This window comes from Rhincodon typus, chromosome 18 (assembly GCF_021869965.1).
Source record: "Rhincodon typus isolate 14 chromosome 18, sRhiTyp1.1, whole genome shotgun sequence".
Classification (NCBI taxonomy): Eukaryota; Metazoa; Chordata; class Chondrichthyes; order Orectolobiformes; family Rhincodontidae; genus Rhincodon; species Rhincodon typus.
The window spans coordinates 8,619,858-8,645,888 of record NC_063349.1 but is presented as its reverse complement, the minus strand read 5'-3'; the positions used below and the strand labels follow the sequence as shown (position 1 = coordinate 8,645,888).

The 26,031-nt window shown below is 43.3% G+C and overlaps 1 protein-coding gene across 2 annotated transcripts in view; it reads right to left on the bottom strand.

Moving 5' to 3' along the window:
• Positions 1-26,031, bottom strand: part of pdzrn4 (PDZ domain containing ring finger 4) — a 434,538-nt gene that overhangs the window by 384,620 nt on the left and 23,887 nt on the right. For both annotated transcript variants that reach the window (XM_048607770.1, XM_048607769.1), the window contains exon 4: positions 22,679-22,786. In XM_048607770.1, the coding sequence (XP_048463727.1) occupies positions 22,679-22,786 (108 nt within the window). The remainder of the gene's footprint in view (positions 1-22,678; positions 22,787-26,031) is intronic.

Below are 26,031 nucleotides of genomic sequence, written 5' to 3'. Positions count from 1 at the left end.
CCTAGACCCTTCTTCAGAAATGGTCTAGGCCCGAAACGTCAGCCTTCCTGCTCCTCCGATGCTGCTTGGCCTGCTGTGTTCATCCAGCTCTGTACCATCTTCGAGTCAGGCTGGAGATCAGAGTTCCAGATGTTTTAAAAGGGAAGCAGCAATCCAACCTTCAAGAGGTACTGTAGATCCACTTACACTTCAGTAAGACATAACATAACGGCAGCCCCTTGCAAAATTCTCTGAAGTTTCATTGGAAATCTTGAGTTCGCACAGAGGGTGAACAAGCTGCCTCAGCGACACCAACATTTAATCAATTGAGAATATGGGGAGGGACAATCTTCCTACGGGCCTGTGGTGCAACTCTCAGCCGAAAGTATAACTCTGACCCGTCAGCTACAGGCCACGTTCTAGAAATGCTGGCAGGAGGCTGGTTCCCCAACGTAACCACAGCACAAGAACAAGGAGAACGGAGAGAGGAATGGCTTAGTTTTGTAACAGGCATTGTAGAATACAAGATCTGAATGCAATGACAGAGCTCTTCTCATGACAAGTCTAATACTGGGAAGGCATTCAGGATCTAAGCGTAACAGCTGTTAAATAAAATCCGTGTGGATAAGCAAAAGACGAATGCGCAAATTCAATTTAAGTCAGAAGAAAGTCTTCAACCATCTAGATTCCACTGCTTGACAATTATTGAGCAACAACCTTATATTCTTTGGTTCAAAATGGGAATTCCAGTCACAAACTACAAAGCAGCTGTGTCTCAACTTAATCTGCTGCCCATTTGTTTCTCATAACCATTGAAGGTATGCACCTTCCTTTTGCTGAGTACCTGATTTGAAATAAATTATTCCCGTATGGTACACTAGCTGTTGTTGACAATAGGAGTTGGGAGGTCACGTTGCGGCTGTACAGGACATCGGTTAGGCCACTTTGGGAACACTGCGTGCAATTCTGGTCTCCGTGCTATAGCAAAGATGTTGCGGAAAAGATTTACAAGCATATTGGCGGGATTGGAGGGTCCGAGTTATTTGGAAACCAGGACGAGTCTCACTTCAAACGAGTCGAGGATGCTGTTAGAACTTAAATTTTCCACTTGGAGAACTAAGAACGTTTTGAGAAAGAAGCCACATTTAGACAACACCTTTCTGATCCTCGTGAACTCTCCTCGCAGGCAATGAATTACTTTCCAACAAGAAGACTGCTGAAGGGATGACCTTGTGTCGAAGCTTTTTGTCTTGCGCTATCAGAACAACCTGCAAGTCTTAGCACAATCCATGGAGGACCAAGGCAGCACAGGGGTGTGGCTTTAAACAGCGACATTACCTCTGACCCGCTCTAGCCTTCTCATTCATTCTCAAGTTGACAGTGTGTTGCTAAGTGGTTCCTTTGATAACCCAGGAAGTCCTCATTGTAACGGGAAGGGGAAGCCTCTCCAATGGTCATTTAGCCCCTCTTGCCTCTGCTGTGTTTCCCGAAACTCAGGAATGAAACTAGAACAAATATTGAACGCAGCCTCACCATCATGCAGCAATGAACAAACCTCTTCAAATAAAATGGTTGCTCACCCGAACCCGGTCCCAGCTCCTTTGAACGTGGAAGTGGGCGAGCAAGGTTCCCGTTTTTGATATTTTGGAGTTTCACCATTGACTCAACCCTAAATTCAGCCCTTGCAAAAACAAAACTCTGAATGCAACAGTCCACCAACAGTTAATGTCAATGACGAGAATGAATTCTTCAAACTGGCCTCTGCAGCATTTAATGATACAGAATTACACTCTATCCCCTGCAATGTCTACCTCCTCAAACAGTATTTGAAATAATAAAACGATGCTCAAATCCCAAAGTGGCTAGATGCTAAATTATGTCAGGGAGGCCATCTTGAAAAAGCTACATAGCAGTTTTAATTAAACGAAACAAGCTCGAGCTCAGTCCAACAACCTTGTTTTGTGTTTCACAGTGGCTCCTCTCTGTCTTTTCTCATGGTAAATCAGAGTCCCAAAGTTATACAAACCTTATATTCACTTATGGCAGACAGACAGGAGACTGCTGGCAAAACACTACAGCCAAAAACCCAACAAGGAATCTCATTGAAATACAGCAGGGCTGTAAATAATGTGGCCTTTAAAATGTTCAGCTGTAAACAGCTTGGTGAATATCATGAAGACAATACTGGGGGTGGGGGGTTGCTTTCAAGGGGTGAACCAGACACTGACAGTAATGGCAGCTCTTAATAACAGGGATCGGGGATTTATTTTATAAACACCCATATTCCCCTGATTTTGACAGTGGTGCCCCTCATTTCCAGGCACCTCAGATTTCTGCTCCATTAAGGATAATGAGCAGGCTCTAACAGCTGGAGGGTCAAGGATGGGCCCTCCAGTAGGAGAGGGCTTAGCAGCCTACAAAGTTTGCTGAATTAAACACTTTAACTACGGCATTATTTTAAAAGCTTTTAGAGAAATAAAAAAAATAGAATCAGCTGTCAGCTCAGCGTTGCTGGGGGTTGGCTGGAATTTTTCCCTCTTCAGGGCAATCTTTGGTTCCAAGAATTGTAGAATTCCTACAGTGTGGAAACAGGTCATTCAGCCCATCGAGTCCACACCAACCCATCCCTATAACCCTACATTTCCCACGGCTAATCCAACTAGCCCCACGCATCCCTGGTTAATTTAGCAAGACCAATCCACCCAACCTGCGCATCTTTAGGCTGTGGGAAGAAACCCACGCAGACACAGGGAGCATATGCAAACTCCACACAGACAGTCACTTGAGGGTGGAATTGAACCCAGGTCCCTGGCTCCAAAGCAAATAGGAAGGAAGGGGCTTGTACGCCTGCCTGTAGCAAACCCCACACCACCCCGAGCCTGTCTCCAGGCAATTAAACTCTCCCCCATCAGGAAACTGGAGGCCGCCTCAAAAATCTCTAATCAGCTCCGAGTGCCCTTAACAAAGTTATTTGACGAGTCTAAGGGGCAAGCTTCACTAACTCAACTGCCTCCACGAAAATGGATGGACTCAGGAAACAGGGGTGGGTCATGGGCTGCCTTGAAATCTAAAGGTTAGGAACCCCATTTCAAGGCAATTCTCTGATCTAGTTTTCAACCCTTTGGCATTTTTGTCTGTCAGTTCTTCACACTGGAAATAATCAACTAAGAACCTTACTAGATGGGTGAATGCTCTAAAAATGGACTCTAACAGTGTAGATTGACAGCCCGAGCCAACATACAGTAATTATCCTCAGTGGCTCTCATATGCCTGGTAGTGCTCTGGTTTCTAATCCAGACTTTAGTCATACCTGTTTATCACAATATTACACTCCTAAACCTAGTCCCACTTATCGACTTTGCCTGCAAAAACAGAAATTGCTGGTAAAGGTCAGCAGGTCTGGCAGCATCTGTGGGGGAGAAATCAGAGTTAGTGCTTCGGGACGAGTGACCCTTCCTCAGAAACCGACCCGAAATGTTAAATCTCTTTTCTCTCCACAGATGCTGCCAGACCTGCTGAGCTTTACCAGCAATTTCTGTTTTTGTTTCCGATTTACAGCATCTGCAATTCTTTTGGTTTTTGTCTATTTTGCCTGTTTGATCTCCTCTCTTATTCACAATCGTCTTCTCTTATTTCTTTCCGATTTGAATCAAGTCTTCTGGCTTCATTTCTTTCTCCACACTTCCTACAGAAAGTTCTTCAAAGCAGCTTCATTCTGCAGCAGTCCTTTAAATGTTCAACTCTCCCTAATCACCTCATTAGTACATTAGAAACGAAAGGGGTGCCACAAGTGGAATGCAAGACTTTTGAGAATTCCTGGTCCAAAATTAAAGGTGGAAAAATGGTACAGAGCAAACGATGTTATTTCAGATGCTGAAATGTCGTGCAAGCTGAGACTCAAATGGGAAGCTGCAGAAACTCCCAATACACTGAGGCCCCAGAGTTTGGAAGCTATTTGTGCAAAATGCAAGTTTGGCTTTCTCTTGGCAGAACTGGATGTACAGCTGTGCTTACATACTGCCTCCCACAAACACAACATGGAACTAAAAAGTGAAGAAAAATCTACCTCGGAAATTTCCTTTACATATGATCTCCTTCTGGTCCTTTTTTAATTCATTCACGGGATGAGGGTGTTGCTGGTTAGGCCAGCATTTAGTGCCCATCCCTAATTGCCCAGAGGGCAGTTAAGAGACATTGCAATGGATCTCAAGTCACATGTAGGTCAGACCAGGCAGTTTCCTCCCCTAAAAGATATTAGTGAACCAGATGGGGTATTCCCGAAAATTGGCAATAGAGTCATGGTCATCATTAAACACTCAATTCCAGATACTTTACTGAATTCAAATACCACCATCTGCCATGGTGGGATTCAAACCCAGGTCCCCAGAACATTACCTGGGTCTCTGGATTAACAGTCCAGTGATAACACTACCAGGCCATCGCCTCCCCATATCGTGGCAGAATCTAGAACTAGGGGGTCACCATTTTAAAATAATGTATTGCTTATTATTTAAGACAGAGAGGAGGGTGGCTTTTTACTCACAAAGGGCTGTAGCTAATTGGAATGCTCTGCCACAAAAGGTAGCGGAAGCAGAGTGTTTGAATGCTTGTTATGACAGAGGTAGATCGATTCTTGCTGAGAACGGAGTGAAAGGTTACTCGGGGTTAGGCACAAATATGGAGTAATCAAATCGGCCAAAGTCTAACTGAATGGCAGAGCAGGCTCAAGGGGCTCAGTGATCTATTTCAGCTCATATTTTGTGTGTAAGCTTGTTATACAAAGCTAGGAGACAAAGTAATTTGCCTGGAGAACTTAGGTGTGCGCAAATGGATATGTCTGGAATAAACCAGTGGGCAAGGTGGACTATCATGTAGTGAAATGTGGAGGTATTCACATTGGTAGAAGAAAGGAGAAAAACTGAATAATAATCTCTCACCAGTATTGAACTAACGTGGATGTTCAGAGGGATTCTTGTCTAAGAAACGAAAATTACTCAGCGAGCAATTAGGAAAGCAAATGGTAGGTTAGCCTTTATAGGCAAAGGGAATGTAGGATTAAAAAAGGAAGCCTTATTCCAATCATATAGAATTCAGTGGAACTACATCCATTGTAAAACGTGCAGTGTTGGTTTCTTTGCCTGAGGAAGGGTCACAAGATCGATTTCTGGGACAAACGGCTGTCTTATGAAGAGAGTTCGAGGAAAATGGGCCAAAGCTCTCGGAGGGTTTGAAGAATAAGAGGTGATCTCATTGAAACAGAGATGTGAGAGAGGTGACAAAGGTAGATGCTGTCAAGCTTTCCATGGTTAGAAAGACTGGAACCAGGGGATCTATAGAATCAGGATAAGAGGTTAGCTATTGCAGACCTAGAGATTTCTTCACTCAGGCTGTTCTGAAACTTGAGAATTCTCTAAGCAAATGCTCAGCGAGTGAACATATTGAAGGCTGAGAGAGATTTTGTTTCACTTAAAGGAATCAAGAGAAAAGGAGATAAAGACAAAACCCGAGTTGAAACTGATAATTAGCCACGATTGTATCAATTGTGTGGTAGGCTGGAGGGAGCCTATTCCCTACTCTTGCTCCTACTTCCTCTGTGCAGTGGATAGTTGGGTTTTCAGCTAATGGTGTTACTGAGAACGTCCCTCTCTCTAGCTCCTTCCAATGACACTCAAAGCTTCTTAGCATTAACCAAGCATTTGGTTACATCTCCCAAATTTTGCTCCATGCTTAGCCTATATGTTTTAACTTCCTTTGTAAAGCATCTTTGAATGTTTTCTTCATTAGTGGTCATTAATTGCTGCTGCTATGTCTCAGACTCACATAACTGCATTTGACAGCGTGTTGGCTCTGTAGCATATAGCATATTCCACATTTGTGGAATTGTTAATGGTTATAGGAGTCTTACTTCTCATCTATTAGTTAATGCTGAAAAACTGCCCAGGGATTAGCTCAGCTCATTACTGTAATAAAGATTGGTGCAAAAGTTTGAAGCTGTCTTTAATGAAAAAAAAGTGCCAGAGCGATGACCGAAATACCGCTGCTGGTGGGAATGTGGAGTTGGAGCGCTACAAAACGCACAGTAATACCGAAGCCCTCATAATTCCAGTGTAAACTTGGTAACAAACGTCTTTTTTCCTTCAAGGATTATGCAGGGCTGGTATCAAACTCAGGTGGGGTGGAAATTATTCCCTTTTCCCACCCAAAACCAGGGGGATCACAACGGAAACCAAGGCCAAGTCAAATCGTGCCACGTGCCACCACTCGAGTCCAACAAGATGGCTGCCAGTCACATGATCCCTGACCACCCAATGTAAACAAGAAATGAGCTCTCGCCTGACATCACTTCTGGATGATGTCACTGTCTCCGTCAGCCTCGGAGGGAAACTGCAAGGAGAAAAAAGGGACATGGTAGGTCTGAGGACATTGATGACACGTCTCCTGCAGTTAATTTGGTGCAAGTTGCGGGTTCATTGTCTATCCTGCAAACACGGATCCTGAACGTCAACTGAAGGAAAATGTCACTTTTGGATCTTCTTCATCGCTTCCAGCTCGTAAACGGCTTCTACACCCAATTACAGCATTCATACAACTCCCTTCTCCTTCATCCTTCAGGGAATCCAGAGGAAACCCAGCCGGAAGCCAAGATGAAAGCGTTGAGCTGGCAATGGGTGCCCTGATCCATCACAAGGTCCCCATGACGAGACAAACACAGCCTCCTCTCCTTGAATGGCCCCTTTCTTCCTCCAAAGTAGAAGACGTTGCATCAAACCACCCATCCAGCACACCCACTGACGTCAGTGTGGGAAAGGAAGAAGCAGCAGTTTAAGTTCAATTGCAGGCAGCAGTCTGGTTTAAAAACAGGAGTGTAGATGGAGCAGTTTCAAAGAGAGCAGCAGAAGTTGCGAGGCCATATTCCCTGTGATATATCAGGTCGGACCGGTAAATTCACCACACCGACAGTCTACAGTCGAATTCAAAACAGCTGGGAGTAAGTCACAAACTTGCAGCTACAGCAGCAAAAAGAGATCAAGTTTCCATACCGGCCATTGGACAAATAGGATACAACGTGTCCATCTGATATGACGAAGTGCAGGAATTGATGAGATCAATTTGATTCAGGGGAGATTGGTAAAGTCAACTCATTTAAAACCAGACTCTGGGCCCTCTTGTCATGCAGAGGTAGTGTCCCTATTCCTGGTTTGGGAGGTCACAGATCCAGTCCCATCTGCTCCAGAGGTGTGCAATAACATCACGGATTAGGGGGTAAAAAAGGTGTTTAAACAGAAAATAACACACACGCAAGGGCAGGGGGAGTCCTCTTGTAGCACAGTGGCAGCATCCCTACCTCTCGACCAGGAGGCCCAGGTTCAAGTCCCATCTCCTCCAGAGGTGTGTAATGACACCACTGAACAGGTTGATTAGAAAAATAGGTTATATTAAAAAAGCACACACATTCAAGGTCCCTCTTACAGAATGACACAGCACAGAAACAGACCTTTTGGTCCATGCTGGCCATAATCCCAAACTAAACTAGTCCCATTTGCTTGTGCTTGCCCCATATCCTCCAAACCATTCCTATTCATGAACTTATCCAAATATCTTTTAAACATTGTAACTCTACCTGCATCCAGCACTTTCTCTGTGGTACAGCGGTGGTGTCCCTACCGCTGGACAGAGAGGCCCAGGTTCAAGTTCCACCTGTTCCCAAGGTGTGCAGTAGCAACTCTGAACAGGTTGATACAAATACTTAGAAACGCACTTTCTCCACACTGCTCTGCACCCCACCAAACTCCAGCTTTCCCTTCACCGACAGTCACTGACATGGGTCCTGAAACTGCGTAGTGTTAATTGAGGGAGAGTCATCAGGGCCAAGGTGCGAATCCATGTGACTCAGCAGAATAAATGGAGTTGCAGTTCAGGGTTCCTGTGTTCCCTACTGGATTTTGCTCATGCTGTTCCCCGCAGTCAGAGGAGGGGGATGTCAGCAGGTTAACAGATTGCTGATGGTGATTACACTGCAATAACGAAACAGTGTGGGGAGATCGGCAGCATTCAAAAAGGCAGATCTGACTCAATCAGAAAGGTCACTGGACAGGCGAGTCAAAGATTATGAAATGCAAATTATAGTATCAGGCTCTCTGGACTGAAGCGCTAAGATCAAAGACTCCAATGTGAACTCCAAGATTTCGCATCTTCCTTTTAGCAGGAATTCTTACAGATTTATGGGTAACGTCAAAGACACTGGATCCCCGAAAAATGTGAGGCGATACTCGTTTGGCACTCGAAGTTGTGAATGAAATAGAGGCTGCACTCTCAATTTACAAAATAATCAACTAATCTCACTAACAACTGAAATTTGCATAGGTTGACGTCTGTGACACACAGGCTTAATTAAATGGGTTGTAAACGACTTTGGATTGAACTGATATCATCGCCATCCTCTTCCAGTAGCATTGTCTATGCAAGATTCTGGCCATCACTTGCAGAGGAAACATCACCAATTTATAAGTGTCACATGGAATTGGTAGGGAGTGCCTTCACGATGTTGGGAAAGAGAGATAGTTGTGTCTGCCAGGACACATATTTCACCTCGTAGTGTATGTCCTGCCTGAGTGGGAGTTGAATGTGCAACACCAGATCAGAAAAGATGATGGGATTAGCCAAAGACCTGGCAAAGTACAGTTAGAGGAGGATCATCAAGAGTTTGGCTGTAGCAAAACAGATTCTGATTGACAGAGGCTGGTGATGGAGTCTTGCTGCCCATTGTCACAAGAGGGACCCATGTCGATGCCCTCTAATGCCACACCTCATTGAATTCAAGGTTGTTTTGAAAAGACTATTGAACTTCCACTCCCACTCAATTCAGGACGTAATTGCTTCTTTTTTCGAAGAACCTCGCTCAACCTCTTTGGATCAGGAAAAGCGAGCAATATCCAACCCCCAAGCATGACATGGTCAATCTTCCAAATGACAAATCCAGTATTAATTCAATTAAAAACTCAAAATTATTCTGAATACTTTTCAGAATAGTGCACAACATGACCGGAACTCTCTGCAGACCACAAGTCTCTCTTGGTATTTTGGTTGGCCCTAACAATGCATCTCTAAAGAATACAAAAAGCTTTCAAATCACTTTCATTTCTACAGAACCAGAAAAAAAAACAAAGATCTTTATAATACAAAAACAATTTTAAAAAAATACCAAAAGTAGTGCATCACTGCATGGTTGCATCAACAGAAATTGAGTTGAGATTATTGATGGTAGTTCAGATTTTCTTGTTTGTTACAATGCCTTGGTAATCGATAAGGGGCAAAGATTTAGATACCCAAGCTTCACAATTAGCTGGGATTCAAAGCTTGATCCCGATTGGCTAATCACTACATCATAAGAACAATTTCCCCACTATGTGTCTCATGATGCACATTTAGTTCAAGAGGCGCACATGATATCACATAAATAAGTGCTCATCATTGTACATTTATAGAGTACCTTTTAACATATAACATGCCCCTTTTTACTGCAGTATTAATCATTTTGCACGATCCAGCCAACTCCTCTTTACCATGGACATGCAATCCCTTTACACGTCCATTCCCCACCAGAAGGGTCTCAGGGCTCTCCGCTTCTTCCTGGAGCAAAGACCTGAACTGTCCCCACCCACCACCACCCTCCTCTGCCTGGCCGAGCTGATCCTCACTGTTACCAACTTCTCTTTTAGCTCCTCTCATTTACTTCAGGTCAGAGGGGTTGCCATGGGTACCCACATGGGCCCTAGTTATGTCTGTCTCTTCATGGGGTACGTGGAACATTCCTTGTTCCAGTCCTATTACGGCCCTGCCCACAACTCTTTCTCCAATACATCAATGATACGATCGGTACTGTTTCCCTCTCTCACCCAGAGATGGAAAATTCATCAATTTTGCTTCTGATTTTGCTTCCAATTTCCACCCTGCCCTCACTTTCACCTAGTCTCTCTGACTCCTCCCTTCCCTTCCTCGACATCTGCTTCCATTGCTGGGGACAGACTGGCTACTGTTATCCACTAAACCCATTGACGCCCATAGACTCCATCCCATTCTCTCGGTTCCACCGTCTCCGTCATATATGTTCAGATTAGGCCAACTTTGACAAGGGAGCCTCCGACATGTCCACCTTCTTCCTCAACCAAGGATTGTCGACAGGGCCCTCAACCAGGTCTGATCCATCTCCCGCTCTTCCACCCTCGCCCCTTCTCTTCCCTCCCGCACCAATGATAGGGTTTCCCTTGTCCTCACTTGCCATCCCACATCCCCATCCAGAAAATCATCAGATCGGATTTTCTGATGAAGGGTCTAGGCCCGAAACGTCAGCTTTCCTGCTCCTATGATGCTGCTTGGTCTGCTGTGTTCATCCAGCTCTACACCTTGTTATCTTACTTCACCTGCACTTCCCATTCTGCATTCGCTGCTCACAATGTGGTCTCCCTCTACATTGGGAAAATGGAGTTTAGACTGAGTGACCACTTCACAGAACATCTATATTCTGGCCACAAAAAGGACCCTAAGCTTCCAGTTGCCTGCCACTTTAACGCACCACCCAGTTCCCTGACCAACATGTCTGTGTCTGGCTAGCTGCAGTGTAACAGTAAAGCTTATCGCAAGCTGGAATAACACCACCCCATTTTCCGCTTGGGGACTGCAGCCCTCCGGACTCAATATTGAGTTCAATAATTTTAGGACCTGAACTCTCCCATGTCCCAGCCCCCTACCTCACACACAAGGCCTTGTTATCACATAGCTTGCCATTACACACTACCTATTGTTAGTCACTAACAGTCCCTATTAACAACTATTCACCATCCCAGCCTGACCGTTATCAACTCCATTGTCTGTCCAACTGCTCTTCATTCTCTTTGGACTCTGTCCCCACCTGTTGTTCACTCCATACCCACCCTCCACCCCATGATGACCCTATCTTCTGCATATAAACCAACATTTTCCTAGCTACCATCAGTTCTAAGGAAGGGACCTGAAACGTTAACTATGACTTTTCTTCTCAGATGCTGCCAGACCTGCTGAGTTTTTACGGCCATTTCTGTTTTTGTTCCTGAGTTACAGCATCTGCAGTTCTTTCAGTTTTTAAACATTTTCTTCTTTGTTGACCCACTTAAGGGATACGGGCTGGCCGACGATTCAGGCAAAGAAATAGATTTTGGGGAGGATCATAAAGAAGGAGCAAGAGGTAGAGAAGAGGAGGTTTAATGAGGGAATTCCACTTTAACACTTAGGTACATTCCTGTCAAATGGCAAGGCAACAAATATCAGATCACATCAGCAGTTGAACTTATTTAGTCAAAAGTTAGGCTCAGAATTAAGCAACTCTAGAATGGTCCCTCATCGATGTTCAAGGATTCTGAACAAGCTTCCTTCAGATTGACTATACCACAGTGTCAACTTCCCAAACGACTCTCACATTGGAAGGCCTCATCCAGCAATCTCTGCAGAGGGAGCGGTCCTCTACCTGTTCATCAGTTTGATGGAAAACCCTCCAAATACAGCAAACCCAGCATTGGATGGTGACAGTGTGGCGAAAGAGGGTCACCCCACATTTATTACTAGATCCACGCACAGTTAATAACAGTTCCTTTGGGTGCTGCAGAATGGTCAAGGTGAAGAACGAACAGTGAAGAAATTATTTGATGCGGCTTTAACAAAGCCTGGATTGCATCTGGAAGCTTATATGATAGAAGCTTCATTTAAACAGGCAAAGTGAAGCCTGGTCTCAGCAGATCTCAGATGTGACAGCGCAGCACCCCAAGGGCTGAGAAAGAGTACAAACAGACAGAGGAATTCACCCTGCACCTCCTGTTATCTGCTTGGAGTCCTAGACTGACACAACTGATTAGCTATAGAGCAGTACAGAAGGCGGGTCAGACAAGAAGGCAAATAAACGCAAAAGCGTGAAAAAAATGCAGCTTTGTCAAATCTCATCAGCACGCCTTCTACAAAAGACACTCAAAGAGCTTACATAAAGGATTAACAAAAGAAATCACTGCGGTGGCCGTGGAATTCAGCTGCTGGATGCAGTGAGAAACCCAAATTCGCTGAAAATGCAGCAATGTGGCTCAACAAAATTATCCAGATTACATGATAAAAGTTTAAAATGGTGAGTCAGTGGAGGTTGGGTCTACTCAGTAATAAGTGGCTGTTCCAAGTAGCAAGTTGAGCCCAGGGCCATGGATACTTCTGTAATGAAAGTTCTGGAACATTACATGTTGCATGATGCACAACACCACTTGGAGAACAGCAGGTTTGATTTATTGATTCAGTAAGTGCGATGACATATGAGTGGTTTGACATTTAATGGTTACTTGGCTGTGGTCAATATAGAACTAAGCAATTGGGGACTGGTATTTCGCAAAACAGTCCTCGCAGAGTGAGTCAACATCAGCTAAGACTGTTGAAGACGCCGAATTCTGTTCATATCACGTAGCAGTATCTTCTCATCTGTCCAGCTTATGTCGATTCTCGGACTAGATTTCACGTCTGATGTGAAATTCAGTCAATATACAGCATTCCCATTTCTGAAGCCTCAGCCCTAGCAACAATCAGCTACTCCCCAAACTGTGCAAGAACATCTGGCATCAGGAATCTAACTAGTTTCACATGCTTCCTGAGAAATGCATGGATCTTTGAAGTGTGATACATGGCATGTGATTTTTTTTTTTGACCCTCCCCAGCCAATAATTCCAACAGTAAAATTCCATCATCTATAAATCACCTCAGTGCCTTCTCGCTTCAAACCTTCCTTCTCTGGGGAATATCAAGCCTCAGGGTTTCTCAGAGGAAAACAAATTACACTCATTTGACAAATCACTTGCTCACGGTCAGTGGGGACAAGTACTGGATGGATGACCTACCATATGGACTCCAACAGCTCAAGATGGTGGCTGACCAAACTTTCTGCTGGACAATTAGGGAATAAGTAGGATTATTTGTGCTGGATTAGCTGGCATCGTCCACATAATAGATAGAGACTTGGTCTAAAAATTAGCACAAGGGGCCCTCACTGGCATAACCAAGACTGAAGTAGAACGATCCAAATCACATTCATGGCTGTTTGACATCAACCCATTGAAGTACATCAAGGTAGTGGTTATGTTACTGGACCAGTAATCCAGGAAATGAGAGTTCAAATCCCATGACAGCAGTTCGAGAATTAGGCTCGAGTTTTAAAACAAAAATAACATCGGAAATAATTTTTAAAATGTTGGTATGCTAAAAGTCACCACAAAGCCATCGATTCTTTTGTGAAAGCTAACTGGCTTACTGACCTTCATTGAAGAAAATCATTTTATCTCATTAAGGGTACGTGTCGCTGAATTTTATTTCTTTTCTTGACATGGCCTAGCAGTTGAATAAAGTTTGGACAATGAGAGTAGCTGTTGTTAGTGATGACCACATCCCAAATGAATCTCTTTTTTTCCCAAACTTGACATTAATTCCTAGTTGGAAAAGTACTGCACTGTACACTACTGCCAGACCTTGACCACAAGTGACTCAAACTGTCCCATTCGCCTTGGAGTTTAAGCATGCTCATCTGAAAAATGATTCTTGGCAGAAGGACACGAGATTCCTCTGGCTGCTCTCTCTGCAGAGATGCTAAGTCATTGAGACAAATGGGCTTACACCCGGACAAAAGGAGTGGGCAAGGAATGTCATACAGAGATGTTAAGTGACCGTCTACTGATAGCAGTAACATTTGCTGCTGTCATTTGGTATTATGCAAAGTTAGAGCGGTGATCCTGCAGCAGCTACACAAGACAAGGTTGAATGCAAGCAAAATGTAAACACAAGAGATTTGGATTCGGGAAAGTGGGTGCGGGGAACCACTTCATGGAATTTAGAGTTAAAATATTAGTCGAGCAACACAAGGAAGTATCACTGCTGTGCGTAGAATTTATATCAAGCTTTACCATTTTAACTCAAATCAAAACAGGCACTCAAAATGCTTAAACTGAGCCGATCATATGCACGTTTATCTGCTCAAAATAAAGTGTCAGCAGATGTGGACAACTTCAGAGCGAAGACAGAATTTTTCACTCTGCACTTCTTTGGCAAACTTTCCAACTCGGTACATAGTTTCCAGATTCTATGCTCTTTTGACTCTGGCATCTGGGGTGCAGTAATTATTTACACGTACTTGGTTGAAGAACAGAAACTGAAGGGCCTCGAGTAGAGTGCGTGTCGTACAGCAGCTGTGACACTCAGCACAAGAAGTGACGAGCCTTCAGACTGGCTCTCACCACAACAGCTTCAGAAAGCAAGCCATTAGAGTTCAATCTAGGTCAGGTCACATTTAACCTGCTTACAAAAAGACATTGACACAAGCCGAGCATCCATTTTCTCGCTTCCATGAAGAAAATAGCTTGCAGTATTGCCCAGCACCTGGCTCATGATATAACATTTCTTGGATTGTAGTACTGATGGTGTCACGCAACGATCTTACCTTTCACCTCCAGATTACACTGTGCCCTCACGGAAGGCACTTGTATGCAGCTCTTTTGCCCTCAATTTTAATGGATGCATTAACCCATTTAGTTCAAGAGGGTTAGAGCCTCTATTAAAATAGCAGGCAAATGTACGAGGCCTTCATGCACTGATACCAGTTCAGGATAATTTTAACACACTTGTTACGTGGTGACATATCTCCAGCATAGTGATGCTGTGTGAATTTGAGAGATAGCTGAAAACCTTTAAAGAAAGAGCAATGCTTGTCAAAGGAATATTCAAGATTCCAATCTGGCAAGTAACACTTTCTGGAAAGCATTGTCAGAATTGTTAAAGCCACAGGTCAGAAGTCACGTTTTCGGACAACTAAGTATGAATCTGTGAAGTAGCAAGCTCGAGAGAAGTGGATCGCACAAATCAAAGACCATTATTGATCCTACCTTGGAATAAGTCAACGTTGCAGCTTGATTCGTTGCATTCTTGGTAATCGTGCTATTGTAGAAGTCTAGCAATAAGTTGTGCCCAATGGTAAACTATAAGTCGAGTCATCGATTGGAACCAGCTTGATTTTAACACTGCCATAGAACAGAATCATAGAAACCTTACAGTTTGAAAGCAGGCCATTCGGCCCATTGAGTCCACACGTACCCAGACCCACTCCATCCCTGTAACCCCCCATTTCCCAAGGCTAATACCCCTAGTCTGCACATCCCTTGACAACTTAGCACGGCCATGACTGTGGGAGAAATGTGCGTTTCTAGCTCAGTGGGCAAAGTAGGTTTCAGAGGGACTTGGTAAGAACCGCCCAAGCAAGTGGATGATGGTGAAGTGATTTATGACCTTGTCCCTGGTAAATTTGAGTCGCTCCCTACGTGTCTCATTATTATTTGTGCTAAAGGCACACACACACACACACACACAATACTTATTCATTTCCAGTGGTATTGTTTGTGAGAAATGAAAGCTGTTCAGTAAGAAGTGAATCTCCATTTGGCAAGAAGATTGGATGTTTAGGACATGACAGTTGATGTCTAAGAAGTCAGTTGTCCAAATCTCCTTCCTTCAACCTCACCATTGGTAATCACACTTGGAAGTCCCTCAAACTCCTCCCTCTCAACCTTCAAGAATCTCCTCGAGACCCATTTTTGACCCACATCATCATTAGCTCAGTATATTTCCACTTCAGAGCAGTATGGACATATTTCCATACGAGAGGCAGAGTATAGAGTTATAGAATCCCTATTGCGTGGAAGCAGGCCATTCAACCCACTGAGTCCACACCGGCCCTCCAAAGAACATTCCACCGAGACCCGCCCCCTAGCCTATTCCTGTAACCCTGCATTTCCCATAGCTAACCAACCTAACCTACACGTCCTTGGACTCAATGGGCAATTTAGCATGGCCAATCCACCTAACTGGCACATCTTTGGACTGTGGGAGGAAACCGGAGCACCCGGAGGAAACCCACGCAGACACAGGGAGAACGTGCAAACTCCACACAGACAGTCGCCCGAGGCTGAAATCAAACCTCGGTCTCTGGCACTGTGAGGCAGCAATGCTAACCAATGAGTCACTATGCCACTCATGGTGGATATACAAACATACACAATGCAGTGATCGGGCTTTCACGAATTGTATCAATGGTGAGTCGTTTGGAAAGGACAACAGTTAAAATTTGGAGAGTGCAGAACATTTGGAGAAAAAGCAAGGGTACTGAAGGGTCAGTATGTGTGACAGTGAAATGAAAGGTTGGGGACAGTCATGCATTTAGGATTTGGGATCAAGAATATTTTAGGATGGGGTGGTAGGCATTTGGTTGGGGACTGAAGCAAGCAGTCATTTGGGGGGGCGCGGTTGAGAGTGCGCTTCTATGGAGGAGGGAGTCAAATATAATCAAGGTAAGAGGGTAAGCTGCAGCGCAGGGGAATGGGAACAATTGGCACAGGAAAACGAGAGGTCAAAACACTTGTGATCAAAAAAACTTGCCTACAAATTGCAGCACTGCAACAATACAGCTGCGAATAATTTATTTCTTTACATTTACTGCTAAGTAAACACAGATAATGGCATCCCAAACTGGAGAACCTTTTAAAAATTCAAGTTTGTTCATTTTGCAAAACGAAGACTTGCTTAACCATAAGGAAGAAGACAAAGTTCCTCTGCCTGGCCACTTTTCCGATTTATACAGTCGATCCAAACTACAACATTGAACAGTGGACAACGTGAATATTTACTGAACCATTCACTAGGGGTGGCATGGTGGCAAAGTGGTTAGCACTGCTGCCTCACAGCGCCAGGGACCCGGGTTCAATTCCAGCCTCGGGTGACTGTCTGTGTGGAGTTTGCACATTCTCCCTGTGTCTGCATGGGTTTGCTCCGGTTTCCTCCCACAGTCCAAAGATGTGCAGCGTTCAGGGAGGTGTAGATTAGGTGGGTTATAGGGGGCTGGGTCTGAGTGGGATGCTCTGAGGTTCGGTGTGGACTTGTTGGGCCGAAGGGCCTGTTTCCACACTGTAGGGATTCTATGATTCTGGGACTTGACTTCACCTGGGTACAGCTCCAAAAGAAACTCAAAATTCTTTCCACATCACAACCACAATGAGATAAATCATCCCAGTTCTAAGGCAACCCACTTCCACACTGCTGAACAATTGGAAATTTTCACAGCTCATGCCATTTCCCTGAAGCTAATAGAGTGCAGCGTTCTGGGTAAAAATCACCCAGTTTAAGCCCTGGCTTTTGGGATAAGCTAAGTTCTTCATAAATTCAACATTAAAAAGAATGCCCCATACACGTGTAAGTAAAATTTATATGATTAAGACTAATTATCCTATCCTAGAAAACTTACTTTTACTCTGTATTCTCCATGTTATGAGCATAAAAAGAGCAGAAACAGTAAAAGATTCTAAACACATGTTGAGCTCTTAGTTTGGCTATTTTTACTGATTGATTCTCCAGACCTTGCGCGAGGATTGATTGCTTTCACAAGTCTTTGGCAGTTATGCATTTGTCAGCTTCTGTTAGTTGGCTGGTTTTTTATTCTTTAAAGTGCAGTAGGAAGGGTATGCAAGTCTTTGCTGTGTAAGGAACATGATATTTCAACTCCTGCGGAAGTATAATTCCCAGCATTTCGGACAATATTTGTCATATCTGAGAAGGAATGCACATCATCATACTGCTTTAATATGAGACAGACAGGGAGAGGGAGAGAGAGAGAGAGAGAGGGGGAGAAAGGGAGCGAGAGAAAGGGAAAGGGAGTGAGAGAAAGGGAGAGAGAGAAAAGGGAGAGAGAGAGAAAGAGAGAGAGAAAAACAGAGGGACAGACACAGACAGAGAGAAAGAGAGATGTGACAAAAATACTTTTCTCATGTCCCTCAATGGCTGCTTAACCAGTAGTCAATTTATTTTGTAATCCTAGTAAATATAAAATTATTTGAATGACCTTTCTCCCCTGCAATCTCCAGAAGCATCAATTCCTCGTTGAAACATGGTTCAAGATTCATGTTCCAAATGATGCAAACCAGGTGTGAACCTGGTGACCATTAACAAACTGTTTCACTGTGGAAGCATCCCATCCGTATCTAAATGTAGCCTTGGCCTGACATCCTCACAACTCTCACAGCATCAGCACAAACGTCTGTACAATTATCAGGATTGGTGAGCCTGGGAGAGCTTCAACTCATCCTCCAGGGTCCCCTGCTTCCAACCACTTCCGACTCAGGCGAAGGACCGACTCAGTCTGGTTCAGGCTGCTATCACTGGAAAAGGTAGATGCTGAGCCGTAGTGGTGAGGTATAGTAATGGGGAGCAGGGCTTGGTGGAAGCTTCTATTGATATCAACCCCACCAGCCCATAGTGGCAAAAGCTCTCACCAGTCCCGAAAACCAGTGGTGACGTTCCAACCATAAATTACATGGTGAGATTCCTCCAATTTCTTAGACTGACAGCATAATGCCCACCTTGGAATCAGAACAATCAGAATTCAGTTAAGTGTAGTCCTGAAATAACTCCAAGTAGTTAGAGATTCTCAAATACATGTACACATTCTCAGTTTTATTGGAAAGAAATCTGAGGATTTTCCAACATACTGTAATTCATAATGCAACTCACATCTGGGGTTAACCAGACTCTGCCAGAAGAATTACAATTAGAATCAAATAAGGAATAGGTGGACAGTCTTTTCGTATTAGACAGACAACAGTATCTTCTGAATCAAATTCAAACTTATCTCCAGTACAATGTTTACAAAGTAAAGATGACTTTTCTGTTGAAATAACAAACCGTCTATTATTCTAGTTGATATATTCTGCAACTCCGGCATCAGATGTGACACAATGGGATGAAAATGAAACCCTATACCCTTTGGATTGTGTTCAGCAGTATAGATATTTTGAATCAAATGGTCAGTTCCTGTGCTGCAAATTCTGTACAGCAATTATTGAAGTAATTTGGCTTTATGTATGTCATGTGGTGCCAATTAAAGCTCTTGCCCTGCTTTTAATGATCATTAGTTAACCCTGTCTCTGACTGTACAAAAGTATAAAAAAGCAGTAGGCCCTTCAACCCCTCAAGCGTGATCTGCTATAGCTGACGTTGACCCTAACTCAACTCCATATCCCTTAACTCATTCAGGATGCGAAAATATGCCATCGTCCACACCTCCGATATCTATCCAACTCTGGATAAAAGGAAAATGAGTTGCAGAGCGATGACAGCACTATAGGAGAAAGTGATTGGAAGCATTTGCTTGCACGGATCTGTGCAACACTTCGCTTTGTTCCTTTCCCTGAGCCACTGTTGACATGGACTAATTGGGCTGAGATAGCCTGTTTCCGTGAGCCAATCTCCATGTATTTCTAAGCCATAAAGATGGATAATCCATTCCCAGAGGCAGTGACTTTTGAAACTGGCTATAAGAAAGTTTGCTCCTTCATTTTCTCCTAAAGGTATAGGCACGCCCAAGTGAAGTTACCCCATGAAAGTCTGGGCAAATGCTGGTAATGCCGAGAACTAGACTCAATCATGTTTTCATTCTACACGTTGCTCATGGCTCAGTACTGTCCCCTGTGGGGGCTTTAATCACATGGCCATTAGACAGCATGTTTTAACAGATTTTGAAAAAATAGTGACTCACTTTACACCCACCAGCTCCACTGAGCCTAACAGAACCAAGGGCTTGACATCAATGATCTGGCACTGAACAATCAGCCTACTCCACAGAGATGACCAACGGAAGCTGCACAGAGGAGCAATGATTGGGTGAAGTCGAAGGGGATTGAAATTAATAGCAGCTCAACTCCTCAGAGCAGACATTAGGGGTCACAGCTGGTCAACAGCTGCAAGACTGAAAATTCCACTGACAAAACATGGCAAGCTGGACTCTTTGCCATCTCCAAAGGGGGAATTCCTTCTGGGAATATGGCTGAGCTCCTGCTTCCTGCCAGCTTAAGAACACAACATCCCCTTAAATACAATGCAGAGCACTGATTCTTGTCAAGTATTTGTACAGTTACATCGGAATTCTTTCCTTCCAGAACTTCCGAATACCGTTTCTGATTAGCCGTCTGTGTGCTTCAGGATTCAAGCAGAGGTTTGTAGGGACGTAGCAATGAGTTTGAAAGAGGTTGCTGTTGGATCAACACTGGGTCAGTGCATAGGCGCCAATCAGAGGAAAATAGGATTCAGATCATTTTCAGTTCATACTTCATTGCAGGAAGCTCATAATCTAAGCAGAAACTTCTATTTAATCAAGCTTGCGCCACACTACAAACTCCAAAAGGTCACTGAAATAGGGAATAAACAGAGTTCTGACTCAGTATCTTAGTGTAAAAGAATTATTTCTGTTCTTTAGCTTCCAGCCCCACCTAATATTATTTTTAGTATGCGTTATTACACTGGTATCCAAGATGAATATTGGCAGAAAAACATAGATATATTGATAGTTTGAGTAAAAGGACAGCAACAATGTGGGAGCCAACTCTGTTCTAATGTATATGCAATTCCGATCAAGGTTTTGGTTAGTCTGCCGATGTCAAAACCAGAAAAGGAATACAGTCTCCGACTCATCTCACATTCAAACAAGTCAAATTTAAGATATAAAACAACAGCTACAGCTTCTCCCACTTCACCACCTCCACTTACTCTGGCATGCAGTAGATTTATCACAAGGGTAACATCCAGAACTAATCCAAACAGAGCAGCCTTTCACGTCAGTAGCCTAGCAACAACAGATGGATGGTTTACGATGACATCATTAATTTAGCGGTGGTGAATGGCCAACGGTGACATCATGTCAATTAATCACAAGAATTATGAGTCATGGCAAATTCAGAAAAGGCAGCCATTCACATCAATGGCTTAGCAACTTGGAATGGCTTCTTAGGATAGTGTCAGCTAAGCAAGAAGTCTCATCATGGTCTGCTGCTTGTCCACCCAGTCAATTTCCACCATCCTGCACCCCTTCCCCACATCATCCATCTTCTTCTAGATCTCCCAATCAGGAAAATTACATCTTTTCTAAAACAATAAAATGTACCATATCAGCAGGTGTATAAAGGCCCTAATGTACATACATTAGCCATTGCCAAGGTTAAAAAAAGAGAACTTATACATAATTCCTCTTAAAACTAAGTTTTTTTTTTGCTTAGTCTCTAAGAGGCAAGCTCTATACAGTACACGAGGACAGAGGAACTATTTCCAAAAAGTGAAAATGGTTGGGAATTTCTTCATCAAACTTCAAGAGTGCATATTCTCTTCCAGAAGTATATCCACAAAGGGTACACTCAATGAAATCAAGGAGCATGGCACATTAACAGTGATATCTTGGAAATACACAGTTACAAATCCCAATGAACAATACTATTTTAATGAAACAACATATTGAGGTCACAGAAATAAACCATCAAAGACAGTATGACTTGAATTTGACATTTCAACAATGAGCTTAATTTTGTGCACATTCACAACTGGAAATAATCATCAGGACGAAAGTCACAAAAACTAATTGATGAAACAAGCTGAATAAACGGGTAGATTGTGGTAATAACAGTTACATAAAGTGAGAAACAAAGCAGAACTTTTCTTTCCGTGGTTAATAGTTGCTTTAGTATTGTGAACATACCAGCACGGCACTGGTGGCAAACAGATCGTTTCAATAAAAGAAAATGTGTGATCTTTACCCTTGCTTTACAAAGACAGAGTTCTGCACAATTCATGTCATCATAAGTCATCACTGTATATAATCTGATGAGACAAAATCAGTAATTGAACTCTGACATCGGCAACACCAGATTGCCCCCAGAAACGTACAGACAGTGTGCTTTCTTCACTCAGCACCAAAGTTACACCATCCTCAGAAATTTAAAGCTGCGCGACATGTCTGCAGTTACGAGCAAAGTGAAGGCAAAAATAATATTTCACACGTTGGATAAAATGCATGCCAAGTCAATGCAAGCATTTGAACATTTCCTTTAGTAAATGGAGTAAAGATGGTGAAGAAAAGTCAAGTGAGGATGATGCAACAGTACATTACTACAGAAACCATATGCGGAGCAAAATGCTGTCCTGGGAGTACAATTTGACACAAAACGTCCCAGAGGCAATCAAAATGCTTTTGAGGAATAACAAATTGCTGACCGCAACAAAACACTTGGTCTCACTATGACATGATTACTCAAACAAAAATAGAAAGAAATTGGTTTGGACTGGTTTATCTTTGGGCCATCAAATGCACATTTAGAAACCGGTCTCAGTTCAACCAAAAGGACTGGTATTATTGAAGCCTGGCTCTCGCCTAGCAATCCATGGACGCTCACACGTGGCGGTTTGCAATGGCAATTGGCAACGTGAAAAGCAATTAGCTTCTGATGTTGCCACAACCACTGTGCAGCTAGCACCCATCCACAAAACTAGGAGCAATGATGCCAATGGCAGAAATCCTACGCGAAATTAGGTAACTGGGCAGAGGGCAGGCAACAAAGCTGGAGTCTCTCTTGGTCTGAGTGACCATCATTTACTGGAATCACTGCCAATTAGACCCAGAGACAAAATCTCAAATGAACAAACCATTATTTACTGCTTCACGCAAATGCCACACTGTTTTTGTACATTCAGCTCAAGAGGGATGCCTTTCAAGAGAAAACTGAATGTGTTCAGCCAACAAAGTGAAAGAGCAGAGATGATTTCATGTAGTCACACCTCCTTGTCTTACCTCAATGATCCTGTCATGAACTTCCAGCCCGTCTGCTCTGTCAGCAGGCCCTTTCTCCATAACTTTGGAAACATAAATTCCTTCACTTGGAGAATCCTCCTCACTTTCCTATGAAGCAAAGACAGAAAAAAAATTCAGCGTGGGTTTGGGAACAAGGCAACTCCTGGCAGAGCGAGCCACATTCTTAGCATCTGGGTTAGAAAGGGAAGTGGGGAGGTGTCTCAGTTAAAAACTTTAGAATTCAAACGCAACATTCAAGCTGGCTCTGCAGGATTCAGTCTCGATTCTTAACATGAAAATTCCCTGACAGGATTATTTTAGATGGGTGGCTGCAATTCAGCGGGAGTCACACCCAGAGCCACAGGTCAGGAGATCAACATTTGTGGGATCTTGCAGCGTCCACCATGATTACCATTTTCTACAATTCAGAAAGACAGAGAGACAACAGAGAGAGAGGCAACGAGAGAGAGAGAGAGACAGACAGACAGAGAGGCAAGCGAGAGAGAGAGAGGCAAATAGACAGAGAGGCAACAGAGAGAGAGAGAGAGAGACAGATAGACAGAGAGGCAACAGGGAGAGAGAGAGAGGCAACAGGGAGAGAGAGGCAACAGAGACAGAGAGGCAACAGAGAGCGAGAGCGAAAGAGAGAGAGAGAGAGGCAGTGGGGTGGGGAAGAGAGTAAGGAGACAGAGAGAGTGTAATTCAACAGTCGTTCACTTGCTGGAAGGAGCTTTGGGATATCCTGAGATTATGGAATGTGCTTCCTAAATAGATTTTCTATTTCTAGACACCTGGATTTCTAAAATTCTAAATACCTGGACAATAAAGAACCTGAGAATAGATAGGGAGTGGTCAGCTATGGCTTCTTGAATTCAAGTCCCAATCCAGACACTTGGCAGCAGAAATCGAGGCTGATATTCCAATGCAGGACGTAAATTACTTTCTCTCCCCACGTCCTGACCAATGCTATTCCCCAAATAATAATCACGAAGTACAGATTAACTAGTCATATTATCTTATCACTGTTTGTGGGAAAAAGTTGCTGTGCATCCTGCATCACAACAATTACTGCATTACAAAAGGATCTAACTGGCTGTGTGTTAGGGGCATTCTCTAGGTACTAGGGACATTCTCTACCTGATGCTCTAGGTACTGTACCAAAGCAAGTCTTTTATACCTGTAGATTGTCAAAATCTACAAAATTATTGTTGAAAATATATGCATAATTTTTAAGGATCTATTAAGGATCTTTTAAGGATATTAAAGATATTTTAAGGTTCTGTGGCATACTCAACCAATAAAATCAATTTGCTAACAGCATTTGCTTGTTCCTCCCATATATAATTACTTGTAAGTGGTAGCTAGGTCAGAACATGAGCCCAGTTAATATGCACTAATTACTTTTCAGTCTTTTTTTTGATGCGTAGTGCATCCAAGTTGCTACTAGAACTACAACACATCTCATGCGACAACCACAATGTAAAAGTAGCAGTTGAAAATGGCAAATTCCCGAAACACACACCCAGCGACTAAAAAGAGAGCCAGAAGTGAGTAAAATGTGTCTTTCTTTTCAGCCATGTAGCATTCCAGATGTGCGCTTCTCAGATTCCTGCTTTTCAATAGAAGTGCTAAGATAGGTCCATTCCAGAACCCAGATCACGAATAAAACAAATTGCAACATTAAAGAATTAAATACTTCACAGCTCACCTCACTGATCAATTCAAACTGAACACAATCAGGTTAAATCTAAACAGAATCAATTGTTCTGAAGATCCTGAGGAACCTAAGCAAGGTGATCACTCTGGTTTCATGTCCACAATTTGCCATCAGGAAAAAAGATAATACATCTTAGTCACACCCACATTTAATTCCCCATGTAGCCAAGACACAACTTAGGATGAAGACATTTCAGGGGAATGCTTTCAGATACAGGTCAATAATTTTTCAAATTAAACCCATTTCCAAACTGGTTGCGTATCTAAACTTCCACTTGAGTATTTCTTAACACTCACAATTCACCCCCTAACCCCCAGCCCCTTTGCGACTTTTGTGGGGAGCTCGGTAATTGGGGAAAGCACACCAAGGCTCCTGTACCCTTCTCAGGTAGCCATGCCCATTGCCAAGTCTACAGTGCAGTAGATGAGCCTTAATGCACCCTGTTGAGATTTTATCCAACTCAATATACCAAAAAGCAATGATCCCCATTCCAGGGAGAATGGTTTTCTCTGTCTTAAGTTAGGAGTGGGTTTCGGAGAGGCTCCTTATCATTGATTTGGCTCAGGGCAAATGTATTTATTTATCTACCCATTCACTTGACATGACCATCGTGGTTAAGAGCAACATTTAATACCCATCCCTAATACCCTTGAGGAAGTGAAGGTGAGCTACCACACAGCCTATGAGCTAAATGTATACCCACAGTGCTGTTATGAGAATAAACTTGCAGGGAACATAAAAACTGACTGTAAAAGCTTCTATGAATATGTGAAGAGAAACAGAATAGGAAAGACAAATGCAGGTGCCTTGCAGTCATAAAATCATCACAGAATCTCTACAGTATGGAAGCAGGCCATTCAGCCTATCGAGTCCACACCACCCTCCGAAGTACATCCCACCCAGACCCAGACCCATCCCCCTACTCTATCCCAGTAACAGCATATTTCCCATGGCTAATCCATCTAGCTTGCACATCACTGACATTATGGGTAATTTAGCATGGCCAATTCACCGAACCCACACATTTTTTGGACCGTGGAAGGAAACCAGAGCAGATGGAGAAAACCCACGCAGACATGGGGAGAATGTGCAAACTCCACACAGACAGTCACCAGGGGCTGGAATCGAATCCAAGTCCCTGGTGCTGAGGCAACAGTGTTAACCACTGAGCCACCGTGTCACCCAGATAGTCAGAAGCCAGGGAAATTATATTGGGGAACGCAGAAATGGCAGAAGAATTTGATACTGTTTTCACAGAAGAGGACAGAAATACTCTCCCAGCAATAGGAGGGAACCAAGCATCTTGTGAGAGGGTGGAATTAAAGGGAATATTTATTAGTCAGAAAATGGTGCTCAGGAAATGCATGAGGTTACAGACTAACACATCACCAGGGCCTAATAATCCACAATGTACAGTACTAAAGGAAGCTGCCCTGAAAGTATTGGAAAAATTTCCAAACTTGGATAGACTATAGAGCAGTTCCTACAGATTGGAGGGTGGGAAATGTACTCCACTGTTTCAAAAGGGAGGGAAAAGAAAGTAACAGAATTCCAGACCAGTTAGCCTAACATCAGTCATGAGGAAAATACTCATCTATTACATCAGAACATTTGGAAAGCATTAACAGGATTAGAC